This window comes from Ursus maritimus, unplaced genomic scaffold (genome assembly GCF_017311325.1).
Source record: "Ursus maritimus isolate PB19 unplaced genomic scaffold, ASM1731132v1 scaffold_8, whole genome shotgun sequence".
Classification (NCBI taxonomy): Eukaryota; Metazoa; Chordata; class Mammalia; order Carnivora; family Ursidae; genus Ursus; species Ursus maritimus.
This window is the reverse complement of record NW_024426996.1, coordinates 25822999-25835597: the sequence shown is the minus strand read 5'-3', so window position 1 is coordinate 25835597 and position 12599 is coordinate 25822999. Positions and strand designations below refer to the sequence as shown.

At 34.2% G+C, this 12599-nt stretch overlaps 1 protein-coding gene across 3 annotated transcripts in view; it reads right to left on the bottom strand.

The window, feature by feature from the left end:
- The window catches only part of ANKRD17 (ankyrin repeat domain 17), a 154892-nt gene that overhangs the window by 60706 nt on the left and 81587 nt on the right, over positions 1 to 12599 (bottom strand). For all 3 annotated transcript variants that reach the window (XM_008693327.2, XM_040625426.1, XM_040625427.1), the window contains exons 4-11: positions 11671 to 11818; positions 11284 to 11431; positions 9248 to 9481; positions 6514 to 6608; positions 4362 to 4599; positions 2829 to 3020; positions 2340 to 2449; positions 401 to 488 (exon numbers count right to left, since the gene is read on the bottom strand). In XM_008693327.2, coding sequence (XP_008691549.2) covers positions 401 to 488; positions 2340 to 2449; positions 2829 to 3020; positions 4362 to 4599; positions 6514 to 6608; positions 9248 to 9481; positions 11284 to 11431; positions 11671 to 11818 — 1253 coding nt within the window. The remainder of the gene's footprint in view (positions 1 to 400; positions 489 to 2339; positions 2450 to 2828; positions 3021 to 4361; positions 4600 to 6513; positions 6609 to 9247; positions 9482 to 11283; positions 11432 to 11670; positions 11819 to 12599) is intronic.

Sequence of the window (12599 nt, the reverse complement as noted above, 5' to 3'; positions counted from 1 at the left end):
ACAAAAAGGAAATTTAGGCCTAAGGAAATATAAAGTAGAAGAGCAACTTGCCCTTAAGTATTTCAGTGGTATAAACATAAAAATCCGGATTTCAAGATATATTATTATATAAACAGAACAGATTTCAGGTTATCTAAACCCTCAAGGTTTTACATAAAGAAATTTTTCTTTATAAAAGAGTTTCTCGACAAGGGTGGTATTCAGTATGATGATTCCTCCTAGTTTAGAAATGTTCTACGCATTGCAGGATGTTTATCAACAACCCACACTCATAAAATCTCAGTAGCATCCCTCCACCAGTGATATCCCCAAAAACATCCTTTACCTCTCAATCACTAAATACCCCAGGGCAGGAAGTACACATGTTTGGGGAAAAAACTATTGCTTTACACAAACCTACCTTTACTAATTAAGAACTGAACGGTACAAACATGACCAGCTCTTGCAGCTTTCATTAAAGGAGTCCTTCCACCTTCAGATTCATGTTCCTATTAAAAAAACACAGACTTAATTGATATTTAATTCCTAGTGAACAGTTGCTCTTTTTCATGAAAATCAAAAGGAAAAGAATTGGACTAATTTCTGAATCTAAATATATTAAATATCATGCTTTGAAACAAATTAAGGAATACATCTTTAAATTTTAAAAATCTCAAATTAGAAACATGTTCTACAGATATAATTTAAGAACTGAAGTTATATTCATGTGATTGTGACGCCCTCATCTAAATCCATCTGGGTAATTTTTCCTTCTCTCTCTACCAAAAGGACTGTGTAGCTTCAACAGTGAATGGCACTCTAGTACAGCCCTCTCTAATCAGCATTATTAGCATTATCCTTATCCACTCCAAGTGATTTTCCTTTTGTTAGTTTGTATCCTACCCCTATGAATTTCTGCAGTACATCATTCCCTTTCTTTATAGACTTCCCATTAACTCCATGTTACCTTATATGAAAACATCAAAGCTAGTGATCTTGTATCTGGAAAACCACCAATTATAAGGTATTACTAGAGACTTCTGGGTCTCAAAAGGATGGAGAATCTATTGCATTCTTGTGATTGCTGAGTAATTGGGAACACTATCGGAGAAATTTTCAGATCTTAGAATATAGGTTTGAAGAAAAAAATACAGTTTATAAAGCATTAAATATATATATTTTAACATTCACATCTGATGAATAACTTGATTTTTCTCTTAAGCCACACATTAAGTTGTTTGAATTGCAATAAACTAATAAGCAAGGTTACGTTGTTATATGTTTCATAGCTACTGTGGTAAACACTGGAAATACAGGTTCTTTTTTTTTTTTTTAATTATGATATGTTAGTCACCATAGAGTACATCATTAGCTTTTGATGTAGTGGAAATATAGTTCTTAAGCTGAGTAAGTTCAAAATCTAATATGGAAGAAATATGCACACAACTAATAAGAATATAACATGTGTCATAACCACTTCAAGAGCTGTACTAACACATGCAGAATTGAAAGACACCACAATAGTAATCCAATTTCCAATTTCATCCTTTCCTTCCATAAATGAGGAAAGACAAGTGAAATAAAGTTTACAAAACTAGTCAATGGAGGAGTCTGTTTCTGCTCGCATGTGTGAATTTTTGTCATAAACTATGAACTTCTACAGGAATACACATTTGCTTGTTAATCTCAGCCCCATGAACATATGGTTACTTAAGTTTTAACTACCTTCTCATGTCTCACTTCTATTCCCTCACACGCTAAACTGGACAAGTGTTTTCCCCACACACGTTTGCTTTTGCTTCCCTACCTCTCAGGCTGTACTCACACTATTTCTTCCAACTGGAGTATCTCTTTTGTCACAACATTGCCATATCTACCTTTTAAAACCTTACCCAACCCAAAATACAGTATCTCAGATGACTTCTTGACCTCTCCTAAATTTCTTTACTGTTTTCCTATGACATCTCTTCAAAATCTAACATATAATGACTTCAGTATTTCATCCTTTTTACTAAATTTTAAGTTATTTGAGGGAAAAGACTATTTATTAAATACTTATTTTCTAAAAACAGCCAAGTACACCTAAGAAAAAATTATTTTGTACTAACATATTAATATAAAATTTCCCCCTTTTATTATGGAGAACAAGGGTAATAGATAGGCTAACCTTGCTAAAAAGAAGAATAATAACGGACACCAAACAGTGTGGAAAGAAAATATGATCAAATGAGAGGAAAAAAATGGCAAAAAGGCCAACACAAAATTAGAAGAAATACTTTTTTCTGTAGTCTCCATAGAACTTTAAATTAATTTCTTGTCTTAGTTTTAAGGATTAGGATTTAAAAAGTGACACAGTTTACCAGATCTGCTCCTGCCTGAAGTAGGACATCTGCTACATCAGTATGACCATTTTCACAGGCGTATGTTAGTGCTGTATCCCCTGTTGCTGTTGTTGCATGAACATTAGCTCCTGTGGTAGTATTAAACAACACAGAGACTTAATAAAAGAATCATAAGACATAAATAATGGAAACAGAAATTTCTTCTACATAAGCCATACCTCCTCAAATTAGATAAAATAGCCCTATCCATTTCTAGAAATAGAGATTATCAGCGTCTTTAAAAGCAAGAAAATAAAAACAGAAATAGATCACTGCTTGAAATTAAAGCTATAAATACTTCAAATGTAATAATGTAAATTATTTATGCAGCATACACACAACAGTTTACCACATTTTTACCACATTTGTAAATACACATTCAGTGCATAAGAAAAAAATTACTTGCATTGTAACATTTTTACTTGAATAAATCATGTAAAAACTCCTCCCAAATGCAAAAATGCCTACCTGCAGCTAGTAAGTATTTAACTAACTCCAAATGACCTTCTTGAGCAGCTTCCATTAAAGGGGTAGAACACCCTAGTTCAATATCCGCTCCGGCCTTTATTAGAAAGTCTGCCACTTCCAGAAAACCTCCACAGCAAGCCAGAGTCAAGGCAGTTTCTTGAGTTTCTTCTGTCTGTGCATTGATATTTGCTCCTAGAATAAAAATTCTAATTATTTTAAGAAAGTCATTAACTTATTCCAGAGGTAAGCAACAAAACATGTTGTTTCCTAATAACTATACTTCAAAAATGAACATTTGTATTATTTTACTATTTATTTTACTAAATAATAAAGTGCTTCTCCCCTACTCTGAGAGGCGATTACGAATAAAGAAAATTATTAAAAATACAGCCGCGGGTCCATATTTGATGGACACAGCTGCAGTAAGATTTATTCAGCCAGAAGGCACAAACCAGGTGATAAAAGGACTTAGAAAAACAAACTACATTCCCTTGTTATAAAGATTCAAAATTAATGATGATGATGATAGCTAACATTTAATACACTATTACTATTTGCCAGGTAATATTCAAAAGCATTTTACATGTTCTTACTAGCTCCATTTTACAGCTAAGGAAATTGAGGTTAACTTGCCCAAGGCCACAACAATATTATCATTATCACTACTACCACCATCAACAGAGCTAACACTTAATAGGCACTATAGGACAAACAGCATTCAAAAAGCTTTATATATTATATAAACGTTCACAACAACCCTACAGATGACAAAATTCAGACACAGAAGATTAGGAACTTGCCTAAAGTTACAAAATTGGCAAGCGTTGGAGCTGTGATTCAAATGTAGAAGTGTGCTACCACACCTCTGCTTTTAAAGTTCTAGCCAATATGGTTTTTTAAAAATGTGCCACTCCTCTTAAATTTGTCCACACAAAAACTTTATTATTAAAAGAGATACAAAACTTGGCCACAAATAAGTAGATAGGAGATTACTTCTAAACTAAAGGTATATTAATAATGTAAAATAATTGTGTCACTTTTCCCAAACATAAAGTCCACTGTGTGCTGACTCCTTGACAGCTTCTTATGAATGCATTCTTACATTCTCATCAACTTAATCCTTCTGGTAGGATTCCCACACTGTGTTTCATGAAACACTAGATATATTAAGTATTTATTAATAGGTGTTCAGCTCCAAGGAATTCTCTCAATATATTACTTTGACAAATGTTGAATCTCTCATATGCCGCTACATAATCTACAACCCTACCTCATCCCCAGTTCTGTTTTCACTCACAAAGCATACAATGCCTGATATTAAAGAATAAAGATGCTCTATGTTAAAGAAGTGTATCTGATTTTGTTTAGCACAGTTTGGAAGCTATTTTCAAAGCAAATACCTTTTCATTCATTTTTGTGATAACATCTCGTTACAAATCTACTAGAAAGATGAAACACAGAAACCCAATTTTATAATACCATAATCTTACATTTTAAATATTTGTGCTTTAGTGTTTTCACTGGTATGTTTACCTTGGCCTAGAAGTAACGCCACCATTTCTTCATGTCCTTCACGAGCTGCTTCCATCAGCGGTGTATAACCTTCATCATTGACCTCTTCCAGGCTAGCTCCTCTTTCAATGAGTAAAGCCGCAAGTTCCACATGCCCACCACACGCAGCCAAAGTCAATGGTGACTCAAATGAATCAGCAGGCATGTTCACTTGGGCACCACTGTCAAGAAGTAACCTAGCTACTTCAACATGGCCATCCTAATTACAATGTAATTAAAAAAATTAAATCAGCACCATTAAAAAAAATCATTAAAAATATGAATACTTCTCAATTACCAAACAATGAAGGTTTACTGATCTCCATTCAAATAAGAATTAGGGAATCTACATTTACCAGTCGAGAAAGCAAGTATTAAGTAAGACCATCTATATTTCTGTGGCACAGACTATGAAACAGAGATTGAGACTATGAAACTTGTAGAAAAATAATACTTTCCTTCAATCAAGACGCTAACTAACCTTTGGGGAAAAAAAAGACATTAAGTACATGCAACAAAAGACTACTACGGAACAACACCAGCACCACATGGTATATACTTAAATGCTACACGGATAACACTTAGAAAGGGAAAGTAGGATTTTTGTAGACACCTTAAGGGGAAGCAAACTTTTGATTAGGTAGAAAAAGAAAAATGCAATACTTTTTGGAGAAGGCAGAGAATTGTAGATGATGTGTTAGGGGAAAGGGAACACAATTTGTACGTGGTACTTCCTTTTGTTGTTCAACATTCAAATGCCAGGGAAAATTAAAAGAAAAAGGAATTCTCTCTTACCATCTTCTGCCTCCTTTGCTGGTCTTTCCTAACTATAGGCAACTCCAAGGCTCTCTTTTCTTTTTTGCCTTTGATGTAATTTTTCCTTCTACATATTACCTCACAGACATTTCATCTTCTTTTGAACACGTCACACCCGTTTTTACCTCTATTTGCCATATTGCACAACTTTAATGCCCCACTACAATGGTTACTTTGTGTTCCTTTGGCTCACAATTTTCTCCCTCCATCGTTAACTCCTACATTTCCTTTAAAGTCCAGCTTAAAATCCCAATCTCTTAGCAAACTTCGAAATGTCTGGCCACTACCAATATCTTTCACCTACTTACAATACTTACAGTACATGCAGATTAGGTCTACAGAATGCTCCATTTTGATTTCTTAATCTACATATTTCTCTAGTGGGGGTCAGAAGGATGTTTTAAGTTCCTTACTATGGGGATATTATCGATGTGTTTTAAATACATTATATTATTTAATACTCACAACAACCTAAGAGAAGGATATTACTCCAATTTTGACAAATGAGAACTTAAGTCCTTCAAAGAAAACTCATGTTTCTTCAAAGGGTAATTTATTAAAGCAAACGCTGGTATGGCAATAAAGAAAACAGAGATAATTCAAGTCTTAATTAACTATCTGATATTTTTAAAAATTAGTAATTAAAATTTAACATCCTTTCATTGAGATTAAAAACTTAAATTCATTTGGGGCCTTTTTCTATCTTTCACATGTTTTTCTCATTAATCAGTCTACAATGTTATTCTGATCCATTTCTGTGCCACAAATCACAGACTAAGATACAGAAGTTTAGGAGTACTATTATTACCTGTTCCTAAGTACAAACCCTAAAAAGAAAGTTCTTAAAAAAGGAATTCAGGGCTCAGAAAAGACCATACATAGAGGGGGAATTATGTTACAGAAATAATGATCTAATTTCAAAATTTTCATTTTTCATCAAGTTTAAATTATCGGTTTAATGAACGTGCTCTGCTTAGTATTATGTGTCTACTTTGTGCATTATATTCTTCTTAATATCCTTGATCAACTTTTTAAATAGTTGCTTTTTGTGCCAACTGTGTAATACCAGCATAGTTATGTGAGACTAAAAAAATAAGTGTAGTGCTGTAAAGCTCCAGAAAGCACCTTTAATAAGAAGAAGTTAATGTTGTAACTGGCTCTGAATGCTATTGATAATTCAGATAGCTGAGGTCTTGCTCTATAATAAATCTATGATAAACAAATCTTTGAACTCAAGGAAAAGGTGCTCACATACACTAGCACTATCTCTATGAATTGTATATAGGCATATTTCATGTATGTTTTTCGCCAGTCTTACCATGCATGCCTCCATTAGCGCAGTGTGCATTTCATCTGTTTTATGCTCTTGATCTGCGCCTGCTTCCAAAAGAAATCGCACCATCTCTAGATGTCCTAAACCAAAAATGTGTAAGATTACTTTAAAATATTTTATTATTCAAAAAATTAGAAAAATGTATAATACTTTGAAAATTTATATTTAACTTATAGTAATAAATTTATAAGTATAATATTAAAGTCAGCTGCAAGCCACCCTCGACTGTCACACATAAATTATACAAGCGATGCTTGTTCTACTCTTTACTCTGTTGCCAGTACTACAACCCTTGCTGCAGGTGAGCAAAGATGCCATTAAAATCCAAAACCCAGAATATCCCCTCTACAAACTTTTAAGAGCCAGGGCACGCTATATTTATTTACGTTACAGAACAAATTAAGCTTTCGTGAATTAGTAGCCTGAGATAATAATAATTGAAGTTATTTCTAGGAGGAAATGTGTTTTAATTTTCAATTACTAACTCATAAACTTTATAAGAACAATCTAAGTTGGGAACTGCATACATATATGTATATATATATATGTATATATATATGTATATATATATTTATGAAACCACATCATTTAGTTTATACTTATTCACCTATTTATATATAAACATACATACACATACATATATACACACACTCATATATTTATATTTATGTAGTTTCAAATAACACCATACGCTTCAGTTCAAATAAACACACCTTAAGAGTAGTTAAAAAGACAAGGTATTTTTTTAAAAGGATTTCAGACACTATGCAAGAAACAGTAGAAAAATGACTAATTTTTTTCCAACCTTATTTGGAAGGAGTTGCAATCAATTCTCAGTCAATTAGGACTAAGGAGAAGGAGTGGATGGTAAAATCATAAACGATTAAAACTAACTTTAGTGAGTAACTGTAACATCTGCCGTATCTTGTTTTTGCTACCTACCTACCTCCCTTTCCTCTCATTTTCCCTTCCCAAAGATCCACATCAACGTTCAGTCTCGCCTGAGTTCTAGCCCTTCCCCATCTCCTCCTTGTTAATCTATGTCCTAGAAGACCTCACCCGAAATAGAGGAAAGGGAGAGGGTCCATGGATCCTTGTAAGTAGTAGAGATGTTCTCCACCAGCTCAGTTCTATATCCAGCTTCTAATTAAAGCCTGCAAGCCCCAACCTCAGACGCCCCTTGGAAAGCAGGGTGGGGCTACAAGCAAAGGAGAGAGGGAAGAGTAGTTATATGTAGCCCCATCTCAAAGCTCTTCTGGCCAGCTGGGACCCAGTAGTAAATACAGCCAGTTCCAGGTTCAAAAGTATTTGTGAAAAGGAGAGAGAGCCACCCAATCAATCAGCCTGCCCTGGAGAGGCTGTCCCAAGGCTTTAATTCCTCTCCTCCGGATGAAGATAAGCCTCTGCTAATTGCCAAATAGTACTGGGGAAGTAAGGGACCTCAGGTGTGTTTCCTAACCATCCTTAATCTGAGACTCTGTTAACACCAGACAATCGAAAGCACTTTAGATAGAGCATATTTTCACATTTAACTTAAATTTTAGTCACTTATGTATTTCAACAATGTTTTTAAAGGAAATTATTCCAGGGGACCTCACACAACCTTGGTCACTCTGAAACAGAATGGAATAAAACAACACCAGGGCCACAACTAGGGTGTGGCAATCAAAGCCCTAGGTGAATAATTTAAGGCGGTATTCCCTCACAAGCTTAGGTGGGGGAAGTGATTCAGCCATTGAGAGTGAGTGCCCCCTTAAATTTTGTACCCTGTCTTGTAACGGTTTTTTCTCGATGCCTCAAGGTCAAGAATTTATCACTTATTTTATGATACCCAACACGACATAGCTACAGATGGTATGAAACACTGAACTGAATGGCTTTGCAGACATAAAATTTGCCTTTTAAAAAAGTTCCTTGGTTTAGAGCTATTTAAAGGTAGTCTGAGAAGTATGTGGCTCTCTGGCTATCTTACTAGAATCTAGAGCATTAACTAGCTGAAGACTGAGCAACTTTCCAGACAACTGTCTTGCCCTCTCAAAGGACAGCATTTTTCGGTATTACCAATATTTTCAGGTTGATTAACATCATTTAAAATATCATATACCCCTCTTGTATAGTTACATATGTATAGGTAGGTGTTTTTCCCAATTTCAACCAGATTTTCCTTCTAACTTTATCAAATGTGTTGATGATACTCTAACACTGTTCTTTAGAATTCAAACTCCCCTCACACCACTTTTCATTTCTCAAATCTCCTGTCCCTTCGATTTTTCTCCTTCTTAGTGTCACACGAAATAGCTTTAGCACCTTCTTGTTAATAGATCATCCTAGCTATTTCTATCATATTTACTTTTAAACTTACAGGCTGAATACTTCTGTGGAGTCAACAGGATTCTTTTGTGTGAAGCACGCAAAATATTCTGACACAAAAACCATGAAAAAGTACAGTGCATAATTAAAATAAACCATTTCTGATAAAACAACTAAACCATTTAACAGTCATTTTTCATTGACAATGTATTTATAATATTAAGCCTATACTTTAAAAGTTTACATATTTAACTCTAAAACATTTTAAACACTTTTCTTTAAGTTAACTACATACTACATTCTATTACAGCTCTTAATTTACTTTTTAATTTAAAAACTATATTATATAAAATAACAGTCATATCATGCGTTTAAAAACTTTGTTTTAAAAAGATGTTTTATACCGTACCTTTGTAACAAGCTAATGTAAGGGCACTCTCCTTAAATTCATTGGAATGCGTATTAATGCCAGCCCCATTTTCTAGCAGCAATCTGGCTACTTCCACATGTCCAGCACTTCCAGCTTCCATAAGAGGAGTATGACCATTTTCATTATGGTCCTCAATACTAGCACCGGATTCCAAGAGCACCTTTACAACATCTACATAGCCTCCAGCACAAGCATATGTAAGTGCTGTGTTGCCTATATTAATAAAGAAAAACAAAAAGATACTTATTTTTTTATTATCATGTTCAATTAGCCAGCATACAGTATATCATTAGTTTTTGATGTAGTGTTCAACGATTCATTAGTTGCGTGTAACACCCAGTGCTCATCACACATGTCCTCCTTAATACCCATTACCCTGTTACCGTATCCCTCCACCCTCCTCCCTTCTGTAACCCTCGGTTTGGATCCCGGAGCCCAGAGTCTCCCATGGTTTGTCTCCCTCTCTGATTTCTTCCCATTCAAGGAAAAACAAAAAGATATTAACATAAAATACCAAAATAAAAAGAGCCTAATTTAGCATCAAGAAGAAAACTGAAATGGAAGACTATAATCTTTTTTTTAAGGATTTTATTTATTTGTCAGAGAGAGACACACAAGCAGGGGGAGCAGCAAGCAGAGGGAAAAGCAGTCTCCCCACTGGCAGGGAGCCCAGTGCAATATGGGACTCTTGATCCCCGGATACGGGGATCATGACCTGAGCCTAAGGCAGGCGGGGAGACTATAATCTTAACAAATTTAGAATATACATAATTCCTTTCCCATTGCCTTTTATCTTACTGAAATCAACTCCCAGTTCTTTCCATTTAATATCAGGGTCAAATACATGTGGAAAATGGAACGCTTGCCATGACCGTAGTTATAAAAGAACTGAGCAATTCTAAAACTTTCACTTTTCAGATGAGAAAAAAATTATGTTCATTGTAATTTTAACCAGAGAGAAGTTTCACATGCTTTATTTTTTAGTGATTATAATTATTCATCATATGTAGATACATCTCATACTGTCCCTTTAATCATACATACTGGTTTTCACTACAACTTCAAACACCAGCTAACTGATCAAAGCTAAAGTAATGTCAAAAACATTCCTTCTTGATGGTAAAAATCTCCCAGATTACAAGGGAAAAAAAGTTAACATTCTGGGTAAAAATAAGGATTTCTAAAATCCCTTCAAACCAGAACCTTTAAGATCCTAAAAATTATTTAAAATATTTTAACAAATTTGGGGCAACTGTGTGGCTCAGTTGGTTAAGCGTCTGCCTTAGGCTCAGGTCGTGATCCTGGAAATTCCGGGATCCAGCCCCACATTGGGCTCTGCTCAGCAGAGAGTCTGCTTCTCCCTCTTCCTCTCCCTCTTCTCCTTCTCTCTCTTGCTACTTCTCACCCTCTCTCTCAAATAAATAAAATCTTTTAAAATAAATAAAATATTTAACAAATTTGAAAATCTTACATGAAGAAGATGCACAAAATATATTTTCATATAATTTTAGAACTTTCATATAAATCCATCTACGCCCAAGTTTGAAAAAAATAAAAGTTTAAACTAAAGTCATGTTCCTTGTGGGACACAATGTTTTCAGAATACTTTCTTTTTCTGTAGGCCACAATTTAGTATCAGTAGACAATGACAGACCTGCCTTTTGTCCCACAGCCTTCTTCTCCCTATCTTCCCTTCCCTTCTCCCCTCAGAAACAGGAAATCTGGGTTGAAGAACTGTAGCCCATTTCCAAGAGGATAGTCCTTCTAACTGGCCAGCAATTGAATTAATCTAAAAGAACTTTAAAAGGCCAATTAATCGTCCTCATACACCAAAGAAGAAAAATTTTATTCAAAATATATTCTATACTTTAAATCTAATGCATAGCCTTATGCAAACATGCAGCACTTTATAATTAGAAAACTGCAAGAGCTTTACTAGTGATGATTTTCATGTGAAATAATTATTACCAAAGGGTGTTCATATTTAACAAAACTGAAAAAGAAACATGCATAACCTGTTGAAGACTGTGCATTGACATCGGCTTTATGAGCTAGCAGCAACTTCACAATTTTGACGTGTCCTCCATTAGCAGCAGCCATTAAAGGTGTAATGTCACCTTTGATTCCCCTATCTTCCACATTTGCATGCATTGCCAACAAAACCTTATGGAAGAAAAAGTTTAAATGCTATTAGAAAATGATATATTCATCAAAACATGTGGAAGGTATTTACACCTACCTAAGTCATTTATAGTAGAAGAGCCAACAACCACAAAGTGTATCTAACAAAACTATTTGTTGAAATGAGCCTAATGGTTGAGTTTTATTATTTCCCTAATAAGTAGGCCAGATTAAAAAACAAAAACAAAAGCAACCCATGTGATTATTTTGATAACACAAACCTGTGCAAGCTCATAGTATCCAGCAGAACAAGCTAAACAAAGGAGGCTCTCCCCTTCCTCAGTGTGCTCATTTACACTTCGCCCTTCGATGAGTAACTTTCGCACAGCATTTACATCTCCTTCTGAACAGGCTTCTGCCAAACTGCGGCTATGGGGGAAGAACATTATAATATCAGAATATAAAAATATGAAAAATTACACAGCATACTGGCTTTTGAGGTAATTCTTAACAGAAGTGCTAAACAAGAACGATTATTTCAATATGATCCATAACAAAAAGAAAACTGAAAATGATTCAGTTCTATATATATATATCTATATATAAATATATATATATAGATATATCTATATATAAAAGTCACTGAATTAGAATTACAAAATTATAAGATGATTACAGCTATGTAACTGAAGGATAAAGTTTAGTTTACTATCACTGGGGAAAAAAAATTCTAAAACATAAAATTTATTGAAAATCACAAAAGCAAAATACAGGTAATAATTGTACTTTCTTTTATTCAGTCATGAGAAAATTTATGTAGAAGTTAATAAAAATATATTTAATAAAACAGGTAAAATTTGTGCTAATTATAAAGGTCTACCTGAGTCCTTCAATCAATTAAAGGAAAATCAGACAGGAAAGTTGTGAACATATAATTTTGCCTAAAACATGAATAAATGATAAGGAGGTTCTTTTTTGAAGTATTTACTTATGCATCATATTTTTGGTGAAGTCTGAAAAATATCCAGGCAAAGCAAAGGCTAAATTCAAGCGAAAGGAGAGTGGAGAAAGTGAAGCAACAGAAAATTAGACCGAGGGTAAAGTGTTTGCCCTATAAACCTCCCCAAATAATTCCAACTATGGTCATCCTAAGAAAACCACTAAATCCAGTGCTATTAATTAATATTATCTTCATTTCAAATATAAGTCA